Source organism: Vanacampus margaritifer, chromosome 15 (genome assembly GCF_051991255.1).
Source record: "Vanacampus margaritifer isolate UIUO_Vmar chromosome 15, RoL_Vmar_1.0, whole genome shotgun sequence".
Classification (NCBI taxonomy): domain Eukaryota; kingdom Metazoa; phylum Chordata; class Actinopteri; order Syngnathiformes; family Syngnathidae; genus Vanacampus; species Vanacampus margaritifer.
Window position 1 is genome coordinate 21,120,344 of NC_135446.1, and position 18,395 is coordinate 21,138,738.

Below are 18,395 nucleotides of genomic sequence, written 5' to 3' on the forward strand. Positions count from 1 at the left end.
AAAGAAAAATGGGATTCGTTTTTGCCGCCTGGCGGTGAAGTGTGTTCACAGCGCCAGTATTTGGCATTTTGTAATTCAAAGGATTGATTCATACATGGTTACTTCTTGCCGTGCAACTTTATTTCAAGTTTTTGATTAAAGTTTTCAGTTCTGCCGCGTTCCCTCCCAAAAAAAAAAAAAAAAAAAAAGCTTCTTCCAACCTTCCATTGTAGTTTGGGGCTAAAAGAATATAAAAGGCGGGAAGACGGCGGGATTTGAGGACAGAGGCGTCCAACCATGCGGAGCAGGATTTGACATTTTCCCAGCCAAGCGACCGAGGCTGCATTCGCGTCTCTGGTTATTTATTTCATTTTGCCGCTTTGGCTTTTGTCTGCTCTCATTTGAGATGATGGTGGAATAAAGAAGTGAAGAAAAAAAAAGAAGGGGGGAAAACATTCAGCCCTCGCTTTGCATCCCAGCAGCAGCTCGTCCCGTTTCACAAATCGTGTGGTAAGTGTTCCTTAGTGGTCTAGTATTGGATCTAGTCTTGGTCTTATCGCGGTCCTGGTCTTGACCTAGCCTTGTCCTTATTGTGGTGTTAATCAAGTGTGTGTCATGTTGTCTTTGGTTTTGTTTTGGTCTCATTCTTGGCCAAGTCTTTGTGATATCTTGGCCTTGACCTCATGTGGGTCACTTGATGTGACTATTTCTGTATTGTCCTTGGCTTGGTTTTGAGTAAGTCTGGCTCGGTTCTGTCCTTGATTGTGTGCCTTGTCTCAGTTCTGTTTTTTTGTGCCTTGGTCTTGGCCTTTTATGGGTCTTTGTCTTGGTCTTACTTGTTCTGTCCCGGTTATCTTGTTCTTGGTCTTGAAATTCATGATGGTCGTAGTTCAGTCTTGTCCTGGTGCTAGTCTAGACGTAGACTTATTGGGTCTTTTCTTGATCCATGATGTCCCGTCTCAGTTTTGTCCTTTCTTGGTTTAGACATACTTTTGATTTGATTTCATTGTTGAGGTTAGATTTGATGGTGATCTTGACATATTTTGGGCATTATTTTCGGTCGCTGGAGCTTCCTCTGGGTCTTAATTCCATTTTTTCCTGATCTTGACCTAGTCTTGCGCTAATCTCAGTCTTGCCCTGGTGTTGGTCTCATGTTGGGCTTGGCCTAGTTTTTACCCAGTCCTGTTTTGTCTTGACATGTCCGAGTCTTTTTTTAATCTGGTCCTCTCTCAGTCTTGGTGTTGATCATGACCTGGTCCTGGTCCTGGTCCTAACCTAATCTTGACCTCATGCCAGTCTTGTCATAGTCCCATCTTGGTTATACTTTGTCCAAATGAACAGAGATTGAATTTGCGTGGAATGGATTTCATTTTTCTGCTGTGGTTTGGTGTGAAGGCGGACTGAAGAAAAGTAGGGAAAAAAGGTGCGTCCCACCTCCTTCCCAAAATGTCCCGACAGGCATTTTCCGCCGGCGGCACCCCCCGCTGTGACATCGGGATGTAGACGAGAGCGTGCTGGCTCCAAAGCATTGCGCTGGGTGTCGTTAAGCAAATGTTATTGATGTTTACAGCTGCTAATTTAGTGTGGACTCGACGTGTCGCCGCCTGCAGGGACGGACAATAAAAAGGCTTCTGAGGTCTGCAGGCCCTTCATTCGCCATTTCATAGACTTTATGCCACCCAAGTTGAACTTACTATATATATATATATATATTAGTGCTGTCAAAGTTAAAGCGTTAATTGATGAATTCATTACAAAAAATGATTTATGCATTAATTATGAGTTGGAATCAGATTAATGGCACTATTATTTTTGACCATCGATGATCCTTTGGCGTGACAGCGGGTGGCTACGTTTAAGCTAGCACAGGTTGTGTTTGAGCAATAAACATCGTTTCACGCATTAAAAAGTAAAGCGTTTGCGTATCACGTTTAGAATATTTGTTCATGACAAAATTTCATTTTTTTCCCCCCATTTTGAATTATGCAAGTCATTAACTGATTAGAAAAAGAGGAGGATGAGCAAGTGGATCGAAAAATTGTTGACGGCGTCCTCATAACATTAAATGTCAAAATAATTATTAACCCATAACCGGTGCTCTTCAAATTTGGCGGAGAAAAAAAAAATGTTTATTAAAAAAAGCCTTTTCTATGAAGCGATTCATCGTGATTAATCACAATTCTAAAATGTGATTAATCTGATAAAAAATTTGAATCGTTAGACAGCTCTAATATATATAGGTTGATTACTTTATATGTTTTTATATTTGTATTTAAGTGCAGTGTTCATGTTTAAAGTGTGCATAATGTTCCAGTTGTTGACTATAATATTTAATGGACTTTTTAGGAATAAAAGCTCGTGCGGTCTTTTCTTGTTCTTTGTCCGAGTTGTGTGTGCCAGTAGGTCCGTTTTATGGGATTTGATTTGTGGCCCATTTAGTCAGCTTTACGAGCCTCTTTCACAGCAAAAATATGGAAATTAGGCACTGCTGGTTGGACGATAGGGATCATTTCCTGCCCACGAACCCGCCCCGGCCCGCCTCTCGTGTCCATCTAATGGCCCGATGACTATTCGGCTTTTTTACGACTCTGCTGACACGCTTGTTGGTTTAGCGCCGCCGCCGCCGCCGCCGCCGCCGCCGCCGCCGCCGCCCCGCTCGCTCTTCAAATATGGCCTCCCTCAAGTATTTTTGCTCAAGCAGCCGTTGCGGGAAACGACCCCCCCACCCCCCACCCCCCACCATGAGCTCCCACCCCACCAACGGAAGGGTTGCACACCAAGTCCCCGTAACAAGGATTTAATCTGCCCGAGCACCTTTTCAATCAGCCGCTGTCAGCGAGACACGACTGGAATAGAATGAATGGCCGCACTCGGGGTTGTTCGAGGGTGGGGGTGGTTGGGGGCCGTGTGTGTGTGCGTGTGTGTGGGGGGGGGGGTGATCAATACACGCAATCATAATCTATATGTGCAATTAGTCGGAATTACGAAGAATGACTTATAAGTTAGTTATGAGTTCAATATGCATGAAATGCTACGTTGAAATGCTAATAATCCCCGTACACGAATTCATATTTCAGCAATGCAAATGAAGAGGTACGCATATGGAAGCTCATATATATGTTCGTATGCATAATATTGATTATTTGATACATATGGAATATATGGAAGGTGTTCGGGAATTTGCAGGCGGTTGTTGTTGCTTGTGCGAGCGTGTGTTGTTGTGGGTCGGCATCCCCCACAGGATCAGTGAAGCTGCGCCGCTTTCAAATGAAAATAAATGAGAGGCAGTGACCGCCTCTGCCTGGGTCCCACTTTAATGAGGAAAAGGATCAGCGAGGGGGGGGTGGGGGGTCGTGGGGGGGAGAAATTGGAAAGTGTGCCAGAGATTGGTCAGAGTTGGCCACATCCAAGGAGCAGCGGGGCGGCGGCGGCGGCGGCGGCGGCGGCGGCGTGATGAATGGAGGGGCTCTCTGGAACGGGCGGCGGCGGCCAATTACAGTTGGGGTGCGCTCTGATGCGCCCCAGGTGGAGAAGTCACAGGCACCCCCCCCAACACCCCAACACCCCAACACCTCAGCCCACCGGCCCACATTTGCATGGAGGGGAGCAATCACTTGGCATTCAGGAGGAGCTCGGGGGGCCTCATTGTGATCCGTGTCGGGACGGAACGCTCCATTATGTGCTCCATTTGCCTTGATGGAACGCGTCCAGGCGGCACGGTTAGCACGTCTGCCTCTCAGTTTCCGGGTTCTGGGTTTGATTCTTCATCATGTGACACAAAAAAACGGACTTATTCGCTTTTTTTTTCAATTGTTTTCAATCCCATAAATGGCTTTCTTCGATGATAAAGTGGTTAGCATTTCTGCCTCGCAGTTTAGGGTTCAAACCCTGGCTTCGACTGTCACCTGCGATTATACATTGTTTTTGATATCATTCACCAATTGTCCACACAGTTTTTTTTTTCACAACGGATTGGACATCTGTCTCACAGTTTAGTGGTTCAGGTTTGGACAATTGGCTGTGATAAGACTCACTTGTGTATCATTTTTTTCGATTGTATTCACCAATTGTTGGCACAATTTTTTCTTTCTCAGCATAGTGTGCTAGTGGGTATCATGTAGGGGTGAGAATCTTTGTCTCAGGATTCGATTCCGATTTTTGTGTCCGCGATTTGATTCGGAATCGATTTCGATTCAAAATGATCTGATTGACAACGATTTCTGCTTTAATTTATAGATGTACAAATAATCGCTATGATCTACTCCAGTCTGACCCGCTAATGCTAATTAGTGCGCTACTCGAGGCACCTTTATTGCCCAAAGGAACGACTCTTCATACAAAACGCTTTAGGAATGTATACAAAAAAAAGCATCTTAACATTACTCAGCGGCATATGCTCTTCCAACAACTTTTATTGGCATAACTTGATCATGACGTTTTCCTTCTACTCTCCTATGTGGCTACGACTTAACAGTGTATCACAACACGCGGAACCACACTGCCCCTAAGTGGCCAAATCGTGTACAACATGAACAACGCTCCCATTAAAGGCACACAGAAACAAGCGCAAAACAGTATACAATAATTTAAACAAGATCGATTTTGGGACATTCTGAATCGTACTAAATGAGAATCGTGATTCTTTTGAAAAATTTTTTTTGGGGGGGGGGGGCACACCCCTATTATCATGTCTGTGTGGTAGTTTTGAGGTTCTCTCAAGCCTAGTAGGCGTGATGGATACACACACAATAACACATGCTATAAATGTAGCACTGTCAAAAAACAAAACGATAAATCAGGCATCCATGTTTTGTCATCCGCCGTGCAGGCGTCCACTCGCTGCTAAACGGGTCATCGAGCATTCCCGATGGCGTCGGGATGGGATCGCGTTTCCACCGGCACGCTCCATTAACGGGCGGGTCACGGGGATGAGGCGGCGGCGGCGGCGGTTGGCGGAGGGTCCGTGCACGCTGTCTGAACGCTAGCGCTTCCGCTTTAGCTCAAACGCAGCTGCTTGCCACTTTCAATTATGGATGAGCGCCTCGTGAAATATTCACATGTGAAAAGATACCCACAATCCTTGGCGAGGATTTCCGCTTTGATGCTTGCAACTTGCTCCTAATCGTTAACGGGTCAGAAAAACAGGGACCGTTACCCCTGAGATTTTTTTTTCTTTTTTTTACTATCTGCTGAAAAACTCGGGCCGATGTAAAACCTGTATTGCTTTGATGCCATCTGGTGGTGGAAAGGAAACTAAATGAAGTGAGTTTTAAGTTTTGCATAGACAAAAAACTGTAAAGTGTTCTTTCCAGTAATATGTTGTTTGTGCCGCCACTAATCTAAACACAGCATTCTTGTGTTTGTGGAATATGAATGAAGCTGCAAAATGCAGCCGTCTTCATCCACCTTCGAGGCGGCCATTTTGCCACAAATGACATCACTGTGACATTGGCAAGCAGTGCGTCACGTTTAGACCAGTGCGGTTGCATAGAACACGTAAATGTCAAGAACATTTGGGATGTGACTTCCCCTTTAAAGTCATTGACCAGCAGCCATTTTCAAAGTTCCCTTTATTGGCAGCCATTTGTTAATTTTGGGTTTTGGCCGCAGCTTTTGAACCTTGTGCACTATTGGATGTTGACTGTTATAACGACATCTGAGATGGTATTGTATTGTTTCCTCTCAACACAATCCATTTCAAGAGGATCCATGCAGAAAATCAAACTCTCTGACGCGTTGCTTCCTGTTTACATCTTTTTCCTCTCGACATTATTTCCCAAAACGCGACGGCGGCGCCTCCTATTTCACGGCGGATTAAAGCGGCGGCGCGCTAATTGTGTGTTAAAAGCCACATCACCTTCCTCCAATGTTGTTTTGTGGATTCCTGTGGAGCTTCAAGGCTCTTGTTGTTTTGCTTTTTTTTTTTTTTTACAATCCTGCTAACTAACAAACATGCCTTGGCGGAGGTAACAATGAAAAAACGCATTCCTCGGGTGACGTGTTTTTTTAAAATATATTTTTTATATATATTATATATTTGTATTATTGGGTTTTTCCACTTGCACTGATGAAGAAGCGGGACAACGTGGAAGACGTGCAGGCGTGGACGCGATGGAGGCAGGAAGAGGCACATTTTCTAAATCTCCATCTGGGCGGCAGCTGGCTTTGTCAGGACACATGTAGACAGGCACGCACACGAGAAGTGCGAGACTCAAACCGTGAACCTCCCAACTGTCAGGCGGACGTGCTTACCGCTTGTGTCAGGAAAACTGACGGCGGGAAATGCACTTTTCATGTGCAAGTCACATGGAATGCGCTTCATTGGGAGCGTTGGTTTGCGCGTGACTGTCCGCGCAGTGGAGAAGGTGGTGGTGGGGGGGGGGGGGGTAAGAGTCTGCTCACGCTTGAAGAGCATCGCCCAAGCCCCGCCCCCACACCAGTCCGCACCTTGCTCTCCAAGCGAGCGGCCACGCCGTGCGCGCGCTCTTCGCCGACGCCAAAGAAATCAAGAACATTAGCGGGCGCAAATTGAGAGAATTGCGACGATTGGGAAGAGCGAAACCGCGTTGGCGGGAGGAGGAAGAGGAGGAGTTGTGACGAGCGAGAGGAAGATGTGATGCGCGGCTGTGCTGGAGAGTCTTCCGTGGGGAGGACGCCTGTCTGCCAATCAGCCTGCACCTGCCCCCCCCCCGGCACCCCACTCCCCCCCAAAACCCCCCCCCCCTTCTCTCTTTGGAGCGACCATGACTTCCGCGTACGACCTGGACTTCCTTCCTGACGTGATGCTGGAGAGCCGCCTGTGAGTTTTGCTCTCCCGTGGCGACTCTTTTATTTCTCTTTATTTGTATTTTGTCTCGTGTGTTGTTGGGGGGGGGGCTTGAAGCCGTCAATGTCTCTATGATGCTGTGATCGCCGTGTCTTGAGTGTTAGGGGAGTGTGTTTTTGGGTTGTTGTTTTTTTTTGCGGGGGGGGGGGGGGGGGTCACTTTTTGTTGGCACACGTGTTTCTTCCTCTTTACAAGCCCCTCCCTCCTCGTGTATGTCCCACTTCCGTCCCCTCGGCTCAGCTGTGATGCTGTGTAGTGCGTTCAAGTGCAAGTGCGTGTGTGTTTGTGTGTCGCGCACACACACTAACTTGTTCAACAACACACAGCGACAGTGACTGAAGTGTAAGCGAACGTCATCGAAGGCTGCACAACAGTGAGAAGACATTTGCACATAAACGCAAATACTTGTCTTCTTGCTCTGTGTCACATGAGAGCTCTTGTTGCACAACATTTCCTGCTCGCTATTGAATGCAACGTGACGTCATTTTTGTAGTAACGTTTTTGGTGTAATTCCGCTCACATGCTAACATGGTGCCTTTTATGTACTGAAGTTTTCCGTTGTCGTCTTGCGATGTGACAAAGTGGTCATAACGTAAGCTAATGTTATTGGTGATTCCTAAACAAATCGTACATTTTGGAGGCTTTCAACGATGTAACGTTGTTTGCAGGCCTCTGGCAGCGTAACATCGTCGTTTCCATTTTGTATCGTAACGTTGTAACATAATAACTTTGTCGTAAGCAACTTGTCTTAATTGTCTCGTAGTGTAAAGTGATCACGTGGTTTTGAGGCTTTCAGTTACGTGACCTCACGATAACTTTCCATCGTAATCATATAACCTAACAATGTAACACAATGTTTGCAGTGTTCCATTGCCATCTTGTGACGTAGCTTAGCATTCCTGTCAGAAGGTTGTCACACCATTGAACACATTGTAATCGTCTTTTTTCCGGAACCCAAACATGCATATTTATTGTCAGGTAGCATCTTGTAACAAACGGTGTTTTTCATAGTCTATGATCTTCTTTTTACATATTTGCATCTAGTAACAACTGGTGTGTTTGTAAATTCAAATCCAATTGACTGATTTGTCAACTTGAGGCCAAAGTGCGCCCGCCGGTGGGCGTCCATCATCTGACAAAAACGCGACGAGGCGCTCTCATTAATCAGGAAAGGCTTGGCACCCGTCCGGCCTCGTGCCCGGACACGCCGGCCTTCCCGCCGCGAGAGGACGTTGGGAATGATGTGGGCGGGCAGCGTGAGACGGGCCCGTCTGCGCCCTCGCCGAGGAGGCGGACAGCTCGGCGCTGATAGCGCTTAGCCCGAATTACCCGAGCGCACCTCAACGCTCGCAATCTTCACCGCGCGAGCTCACTTGGACTTGTGATGCTTTTTGGGGAATGAGACGTTGAAGCATTTGTTGTTACCTTATATTTATCATATTGTAATATAATAAAATTGGTTATTTTTTTTTAGTACCGTTGTAGCTTTTCTGTTACATGATGTTTTAATCTTCTCTTTTTTTTAATTTTATGTAACATGTTTGTATTTATGTAACGTGAGCGCGGCTGTCAGTCTAACGGTGAATCGAGGCCGTCCTCGCTGGCGCTGGCGGTTGGGCCTGCATCGGGCATGCGGGATTCTCGTTCCGGCCGGGCGCTCTCGACGTGCGCCTGAACAAATATTAGCTGGCGTCACATTAGCAAGCGAGCGCCACGAACGGCTCGATTCCGGCGGACGGCGCCGACGTGACGCGGAGCTCAAGCGGAACGGCGCCACCTCCGCCCCCACTCGCTCCGGACGCCAATCCCGGGATTTCAGCGTTTCTTTGACAAACACGTGACATGCCTCCCCCTTCGCTTCCTCCCTCCCAACTCGCGTCAAAATTCAACAAAATCCAAAACCTCAGATGGAAGGTGGAGATTTTTCACGGCCATTAACCGGATTCTTGATGAGTCCTACCGAACCTGCTTCGGAATTTGGAAACCGTTTTTATAGTTGGAGACTCTCTTGTGATATGTGGAACGTGGCCTGCCTAAAAAGGTCTGGCTGGACTGATTGTGTGGTAAAACTGGGTGATGAGTTGTTTGAGAGAAGTCCTGCCACACCCGTTGAGGCAGGCCTGCTGTTCTTAACACATTTGTACAAACGTGGCTCAAGTATGCTACGGATTATCTTCGTGATGTCGCATGCCAAAAGGGTTCTGATCAGAGCGATTGTGCGGAATTGTTTGTCTGGAGTCCTTCCAAACCCATAAAGCACTTTTGAACATTTTGAAAAACTGATGAATGGAGATGAGCCTGTCACAACAACACATTTTGCTTAATGATAAATTGCCCCAGAAAATATTGGGATAAACGATAATATTGGGCTTTTCATATCATTTTTCAACTAACCATTAAAAGCTAGTTTTATTTTTTGACAATATAACATTGGGATTATTTAATGAAAAAAACATTGTAAATATCCAAAATAAATAATCAAGATCACTCGGCTAACAAAAAATACACACACAACTGAAAGTATAAAATATAAAGTCTCTGAAATTTTGCAACAAGGTGACAATATGCAAAGTCGCTAATTTGGTTGAAAATTCATCATTCTTTTTGTAAGTAATTTTTATTTTGTGGATATTGTCTTGTCTTGTATTTGAATTTAGATCGTCCTATTTTTAACATTTTGTTTTTTATTATATTTTATTTTTTTAAATAAAATGTCTATATATATATATATATACATACATATATTAATAATAATAATAATATTTTACATATATTTTAATAAAATGTGTATGTATATATATATATATATAAATAAGTAACTTATTGTTTTATTTGGACATTTTCTAAATTTGTTTTTTCATTTTGTGTGGATATTTTTGTGTGTTGTCTCATTCCAATCCATCCTCCTAATTATTATTTTTTTCACTCCTAATTTGAACATTCATCGTTTTCACAAAATGTTTTCTATTTAACGAGGAACAAAAATGGCAAATGTCTCAATTACGGCAAACGCACTGCAAAAAGCTACACGTCACAATAGAAGAAAGTGATGAAAATTGACATGAAACGCTACGTTACCATAAAAGTGCATCGCGCGACAACAACGCCACGATGACATTATGACAGAAGAGCTGCAATCTTCTGGCGCTAACGTCGATTTCAATCACATCAAGCTGACGTGTGGCGCCGCAAAAAAAAACCTTTGCCACCTTTGAGTCTCATTTGTGTGTGCTCCATTTTGGCTAGTCGAGTGTTAGCATCCATCGCTAGCGCAAGTGCCGCCATGTTGCCGCGCCACCATTTTGTTTTTGCCAGGGTTGCTGGATTTTTTTTCCTGATCGATGCCGGTACCAAGTACCGATACCACTCGTACATTTGATACATAACATTTCAACAACAACAAAAGAAAGACCAAAACATCCCAATATAGCGTTTTTACTCCAAATTGAATGACATGAATGGCAAATTTCTCATTCTTTGATTGTAAAACGTCCACCAGAGGGCAGTCGATACGGCGCCAAAGGCCAGCTATCCATATCGGTACTCGCTCGTCCCCACTTTTGGGGCGAGCTCAACATTAGTGGCTTGTTGATGGCATGTTAAAGTGTGACTTGATGTTCTCCCGCTCGAGCACACGCGTTTTCTTTGTGAATCGAGGCGTGTGAGTAAGACGTGCTGAATGCTTTTTTTTTTTTTTTTTCCCCCAAGAGGAGTATTTATCGAGCGGCCTTGAGAGGAGCGGCGTGCTTTTTAGCGGCTCAAGCACATGCGCGCGCGCACACACACTCGCATGTGCGTGCGTGTCCCTAGGCCTCCGGAAAATGCACAATGAAGCCTCTCTTCCTCGCATATCGTCCCCTTCCTCCCCGGGATCATCAATAGTCGGCCGCGGGGAGAGCTTACCACACTTGTTTTTTTCTTTTCTTCCCGTCTTCCTCTCCTCTTTTGCTCTCTCGCTCTCTCGCTCTCTCGCTCTCTCGCTCTCTCCATCCATGGCCGTCCAAGCGTGCTAAATGATTCCCGCCGTCAAGCCTCCATCCAGTCTGAGAGCGGCTCATTACGGCATCGGAGGAGAGGAATTCCGGATTAGGGCCTGGAGAGAGACGTGGAAATAGCTGAGAGGGACGAACTCATCTCCATAGTTTTGTATTTAAGCTTGGAAAAGGAAAAAAAACAAAAAAAACAGAGGTCTGCTTAGTGGACAGTTGGATTGTGTGACGCTGTCACTTTAAGGGCAAAATTACAGCTCCAGTTACGTGACTTTACGATACAATGTGAGGGATTTTTTTTTTACTTTGACTTTTGTAACGCAACATTTTGAGATAAACTATCAAGTTTACTTTCAAACTAAACATAAAACAGAGAAGGACACATTGTACAATACATTGAAAACAACCACACAGCTTCTGCTAGCTTAATGCTAGCACGCAATGCAAAACGTCATAGACAGGTTAACAAAATTAGCATTGACAAGCTAGTAGTTATGAACCTTGAAACAACTGATGCTTGAACACTGAGTGCAGCAGCACATGCAAACAGACACTATAATAAACAACTCGAAAGCATCTTTATTTTTTTATCTTCTGCCATAAACGACTAATATTGCTGCAGCTGACTGCTGTCGTTAGCTGATTTGAGATATGTTTGCTCTATGATGGCAGTGAACTCTCTTCACTCATATATTCTTTATCTTTTTGAAGAAAAAATGAGATCATAATTACTTCAGCTTCTAACTATTGTAAGTGACTTCAGTACGATTACTTCTGTAAAATATCTGCCTCGTAGTATTATATTGTTTGTCCACATTTGTTGCTCCACCGTTTGTTTTCAAATATCAGTTGTGTAAAGGTTTAGAACTACTGCGATATCAATACAAATTTCATTTGCCTGTCTATGATGTTTTGCAGTATGTGTTAGCATTAAGCTAATGGACTTGAGTAAGGTTTGGTTTAACGTATGTACTATCTTGCAGACTGCTGTAAAAAAAATGGTAAATGGGGTCCCTGGTGTCGCAAGGCACCCCCCCCCCCCCCCCCAAATTCCCTGACTTGGAAATTTCGTTAAACTTCCCGGAATTTTTTCAGCCCTTTTGCAGCCCCTGCGGCGTCTCAAATCTTTTGCCCGTGTAGTGTGACGATGAAAATTGCCACGTTTCCAAGTGTCATTTCCAGCAAACACATGTTCAAATGCAGGTCAGTCTGATTGGGAATCAAACCTGCGGCCAGCGTGCGTGTGCGAAACGTTGCCAACTTGCCCATAAATCCCCGTCTGGTTGTCTTTTGGCGTGTCTTCATGCGGGCGGGCTGCTTAGTATGGACGTGGCGGCGGCGCGACGTGAGCGCACATAACCCGCCAGCCTGTCAGGTGTAACCTTGACTGCCGCCACCGGCGCGTGAATGCTAATCCGACGCCGGGGCGCCCGGCGGGACATCGGACGCCAATGTCGCCGCCGTTGGCAGCAGACGGCATCGTGCCACATCCCTGTGGAGTCCTCAGCATATTTTCTTTTCAATATTTCAGTTTTTGATACATTTCTTCTTTTTTTTAAATGTCTTTATTGCATGTAATACAATTAAGTTTAAATCTAATCAAATTGTTAAAAAAAAAAGTCAGGAAAAGTTTGAAGGAAATAAAATAAAATTCAAATAAAAAGGATTATTGCATGTAAAATCTAATCAAATTGTTAAAAAAAAGTCAGGAAAAGTTTGAAGGAAATAAAATAAAATAAAAATAAAAAGGATTATTACATGTAATACAATTAAGTAAAATCTAATCAAATTGTTAAAAAAAAAAGTCAGGAAAAGTTTGAAGGAAATAAAATAAAATTCAAATAAAAAGGATTATTGCATGTAAAATCTAATCAAATTGTTAAAAAAAAGTCAGGAAAAGTTTGAAGGAAATAAAATAAAATAAAAATAAAAAGGATTATTACATGTAATACAATTAAGTAAAATAAAATTGTTAAAAAAAAAGTCAGGAAAAGTTTGAATTAAATCAAATTATTAAAAAAAAAAAAAAAGGAAGGGAACAAAAAAAAGAGGATTGAAGATTAAAAAAACATTTAAAAAATATATTTTTGGAGACTGTGATATACATTTATTTACAGTTTATATTTTCACATTTTTGCCCAAAAATATGAAAAATGCTTTTTGTAACCAAACCACATTGACGTAATGACCCTCTGGACTACGTTACGTGTTGTGTGACATATTTGCAGCATTTTGCATAATTGTTTGACTAAAGCATCTTTCCTGGCATTTGTATCGATGTGTGTGTTGCAGATCGCAGCGTGATCGATGGCGCCATTGTTGTGCTGTTATTGTGGGGCGGGGGTGGGGGGCTGGGGGTGGGGGGTATTCTTTGACGGCTTTATTGGGACGCATGATGTAGTGGTTGTCCCCAAAGGGACTTCCTGGGATGGCCAGAAATGCACTTGATCTTTTGCTGCCGGGTCCCCGAGGGGGCTTTTGATGGCGGAGGGGGGGGTGCACTTATAACTGTGATCTAATCTGCACACACACACACACACACACACACACACACACACACAGTATGACAGTCATCCACTCAAAAGTCCATTCATGGAGTCAGTCCAAAGAATTGTGTCTTTCTTACTGTGAGTTTCTAGCTTTTTCTCGTCCCCTGCTTTGAACTCATTTTTTTATTTGTATTTATTTTTTATTCTTCTCAGATCCAAAGAATGATGGTAGCAATATGCGGCAGCACAGTGTGCAAAGACTCCATTGTAAAGTGGACACCAAATATTTTCCAATAATTGTCATTTCAAAGCTTATTAAATACAGCAACAATAAAAGGTGACTTATACTGAGTGTAATTCGTTCTAAATAAATATTATAAAAACAGATTATAAATGTAAAATGGTACCAACTTTTATAATTACAAAATGTTAATGTTAAATAATCAATTCATTAAATAATTGTAGAAAAATTAATGTTACAAATTTAAATGTATAACGTGAATAATGACAGTAATATGTACAAAGAAAAGAAGAATAAAAATGAACCTACTTAAATGAATGAGTGAATTTTGTTTTCATTCTTTTCGTCTGTTTCAAAAGTGTGGCTGATTTTCTTGGTGGTGGTTAAAAAAAAAAGCAGTTTGTACAGCCATCATGTGGCGTTGCTTGGCTCGGTGCAATCCAGCCAGTTGGCAGCATTTGCCCCAATGACCTCCTGCGGGGAGCCCACTGCGCTAGTAGGAGGGGGTTAGCATTAGGTCGTTGTTCTTCCTCCAGGCTGCTGCTGCGTTGCCGTCTCCCGTTTTTGTTGTTTGTCCGCCGACACAAGCCCAGCGGGTCCGCCTGGAGGAAGCGCCATGGAAAGCAAAAAAAGCTTTTTCTCATCAAATATGTTGGCCAAAAATTACAAGTTGTCATTGTTCAAGAGTGTTGTCACTGACTATTAAAGAGAAGAAGCTAATGGCTAAAGTTAGCATTGTCTCATTGCTAATGTTAGCGATGTCTTCAAGCATGCTGATAGACACATTTTATTTGCAAAAATGCTAGCAGTTACTTTTTGTCTCAGCTTGGGTCAGATGTCAAGAAAGTAGGGTTAGGTGATTAATAGATTTAATTGGCTTTTTTTTCGTCACATTGATGTAAATCCGATTTTTGAGGGGAAAAATTGTGCGCTGTTTTGGCCAAGCATTGCATTCTGACAGGCCAACAGTAAGACAACCATCCCCCCCCCACCCCCACCTTTTCTCCCGTCTACATTTGGCGCGGCATACTCGCGTCGATAACAGCACCCCTGGGGCCCGCCTCTAGGCGGGCAAAAACTCAATTCACAACTGGCCACTCGTCCAAATTGTTCCTGGAGCGGACCCGGCGGAGGATTAGCGCGTCCGGGCGGGTTGCGTTATTCCATGTCACGGCGGGATTTTGCAGATTAGCGGCGTTTAATCCCGACACGTGATCAAAGCGGCTCATTTGTGGTGGGATGTCGATCGGCGGCGCGATACGACACTTAAGGGAGCGCTAGTAGAGTTGGCGCGCGCCTTTCATCAGCGCTGCCAGCTTTTCTCAAATGTGAAAATGGCGTTTATTGATTTATGGCGGTTACACATGTTGACGCTATTTTGAATGTGGCCAATAAGGACGAAACCTTGGGGGGGGGGGTCGCACACGGCTGTTGAGATCAATTCTCGACGGGCAGTGTCATGTGAGCCACCGTGCATAGATGGGTTGGGACTGGAATGCATGTGTGCAGCTGACGGGAATTGTATCACCAGGGAGAATGGAAAGACAAACCACATTTTTATTATTTTATAAAAAAAAATTGAATATTGCATTTTGTTACAATTTTATTGTATTTTTGTTTTATTCGATTTTTCTTTTCTATCTTTTAAAAAAAAAATTTTTTTATTGTCATTGCTTTTTTTTTTTTTAAATGTTTTAATGTACAGTATTTATTTTATACCATTTTGTTACTTCTGTTTCATGTTATTTTTTTCTGTTTTATTTTATTCTTTAACATTGCATCATTGTGCAATTTTCATTCTCATTCATTTATTTTAATTGTATCACATTTTTTTTATTTGATAGATTGTTTTTTTATCTTTAGAATGTATAAATAAATAAAATAAACAAAAATTTTGTACCATTTTGTAATTTCTGTTTCATTTTATTATAATTTTAGTTAATATTTTATTTTTAAATATCTGTGTTTCTAAGCGAATTTTCTTATAATTTAAATATGTTTCTTATTTATTTTATTTATTATGTATATACAATGTGTAAATATTATATATATATATATATATATATATATATATATATATATATATATATATATTATTTCAACTGTAGCCCGTTTTATCCACAAAAGTTTGGCATGAATGAATTGCTCATGAATTTGGAGTTCCTACTGCAACCCGTTTAGGCAGGAAATATCTCCACCACGATGACAGCTGCCACCAAGGAGCTGGCCTCTAGGGATGGTGTGCGTGGGAGTGCGTTGTCGCATGTTTGTGTGCGCCGCCGCCGCCGCCGCCGCCGTGCTAATTGCTTTGTGTTGCGCTAATGCTCTGCTTATCTTCACATCGCCAATTATGGGATGTAAGCAAGGTGTGTATGTGTCTACGTCATTAGATCATTTTCCAATCCATGTTGCCCATCGTGTTGCTCCTTACGTACACGAGTGTAACAACCTCCTCATGTCTTGTTACTTTGACTGCAACCCGTTCAGTCAAGGAAGGAAACTAGTTAGGCCTGAGCTAATTGCGCTTTCCACTGGTGTTTACATAGTCTTAAAATGGAGTGACTAACAGACTTTGAGTAGTAAATAGTAACAATGGGAAGCTCAGTGAATACATTTCTCTTGCAGCCCATTTAGGCAGGAAACTAGATGGACCTAGACCTTCCACTGGCATTTGAATTGCCTCAAAGTGTTGCAACTTACAGAGATGGAGTCATGACCAAAACAGTATAAATAGAGGCTCTATGTACGGTATGTATCTCAGCCTGTTTAGGTAGGAAACTAGTCAGGCCTGAGATATTTACAGCCACTGCTGGTGTTGACATTGTCCCAATTTATAGCCACTAACCGTTGTAATTATCCCTAAAATAGCAAAAAGGGAGGCTCAGAGAATGGAGTTTTACCACAGCCTGTCAAGGCAGAAAACTAGTCGAGCCTGAGCTATTTGCAGCCTCTGCCGGTGTATACATTACGTCAAAATGTAGTGACTAACGTCGCATTCATCGTTAAACCGTACAAATGGAAGCTAAGTGGACAAATTTTTACTGCAACTTGTTATTGGGAAATATTTTCAATCTCCGATGCTTGCCCTGATAGTCACATTGCCATAAAATAATGATTTTGCAGCCCGTTTAAGCAGGACAAATGTTAGGCCTAGTTTGCTTTTAGTATCCTGGTATTAACTTGAAAACAAAACTTAAGTCAGAATCCTAACTCAAATAGCAAAGGTAGAAGTCAAATGGATGCATTTCAGCCTATTTAGGTAGGTAATAAATAGGTTGGGCCTGAATTAATTGATTGCTTCATTATGTCGGTTTATATTGCTCCAAGAGCAATTAAGCACATTCAGCCTTAACATATAAGATGAATGTGTGCATTTGTACCACTGCCCGTTGAGGCAGGAGATTACTTTGTGTAACTAATTGAATATAGCGTAGCTTTAAATGTATGAATTAGGACAAGTTATGTACTTTTTTTTTTTCTGTTCGCAGTCCGTTGGGGTCCTTTTCCTGTTAGCATGCAGACCCGTCATCGCAGCAGTCTCTCTAAAGCAGAAAATTGTCAAGAAGCAGGCACCTCGCCAAATGATAGCGCTAAACCTCTTACGCGCCCGCTAACAGCATGTCATCTTCCGCCACTAATGTCAAGTGGGGACAGATCCGCCCAAGCACGCGGCAGTGGCGGTGACGGGTTGGCGGGTGGGGGGGTTTGGGGGTTTAGGTTTTGGTGGTAGGGGTACTTAATAACGGCGTGTGCTCACCTTACAGATTCCCGCGGGCGCGCTCTTCCTGCTTCGTTGTATATAATTGCAAGTAAAAAGGGTTTCTACAGCAACCCGTTCAGGCAGGAAGCTAGCTCGAATTAATTGTGCTCTCGCCTCGGTAAAATTTGTATTTTGTGGCCAGCATAACAAATGATTACAATCCTCCCCAAAATAGTAACTACTGAGGCTCCATGTGTGGATTTCTGCTACTGCCCGTTTAGGCAGGAATTACTTTGAACTGTGTGCTCACCTAGTTTTGAAATTTTTGTTGCTGCAGAAAACAAGTGGTATTGCTTAATAACTGGTTGAGGGATTTGCTGTTATTCCTCTGCAAAGTTTGCTTCAACTCTTGCTGATCCCGTCTGTCGCTGGACTTTGTTCTGCCTTTGTTCACCCCTTCAAAGGAGACATCCAGTCGAACCCGACGCAGCAACAGCAAATATTCCTCATCTCGCACTCGGAAGGTTCTGGAATGGTGCCCGAGGCTTTTTCAGGACACAATGAAGTCAATCTGTAAAAAGTTTCCCGTCGCATCCCCCAAAGTCGTCCCTGCGGAAGCTCGGATTTCATTCATTTTGCTCTCATTTTGCTCACGCCGCTGCCGAGGCGCTTTCAATCAAGCGGCAAGCTAATTAGGGCGGCCGCCTCACCTCCGCCGCCCTAATGACGGCAGCGCCGCATCCCGTCTTGTTTTGGTTTTTTTTGCTCCTACATCAAAAGGCGCATCCCAGTGGAGTGGCCACAGCCATTTAGCGCCGCATGTTTTGTTTGCTCGTTAACTTTGTCGCTTGCCGTTTGGATCAAAGCGGCTTCGGAGGGCGAATTAGTGCGCTACCTATTAGCGCCACCGCCTCACTAATGGCGCGGCGCCTCAATGGGGGGGGGCACGGATGCCGGGTTTGAATGAGCGACTTGTGAGTGACAGTTGGCGGGCACAAGGCAGCCTCGGCGCTATTGACTTGGAGGGTAAATGTGTGACTTTCAACTGCAGCCCATTTAGGCAGGGAACAAGTTCAAACTAACTGCACCCTCATCTAGTTGAAAGGTTGTTATACCATGTAGCTCAAGAAAAGAAAATATATATTTAAAAAAATTCTAGTTAGACTGAAAG

The 18,395-nt window shown here is 43.4% G+C and overlaps 1 protein-coding gene across 10 annotated transcripts in view; it reads left to right on the plus strand.

The window, feature by feature from the left end:
* Positions 1-18,395, plus strand: part of celf2 (cugbp, Elav-like family member 2) — a 131,744-nt gene that overhangs the window by 53,895 nt on the left and 59,454 nt on the right. Inside the window, exon 1 of one of the 10 annotated variants that reach the window (XM_077544225.1) lies at positions 3,427-6,778. The exons of the other annotated variants lie outside the window; for them this stretch is intronic. Within the exon in view, the coding sequence (XP_077400351.1) occupies positions 6,723-6,778 (56 nt within the window). The 5' untranslated portion in view covers positions 3,427-6,722. Of the gene's footprint in view, positions 1-3,426; positions 6,779-18,395 lie in introns of those variants that run through there. 10 annotated transcript variants of the gene reach the window in all.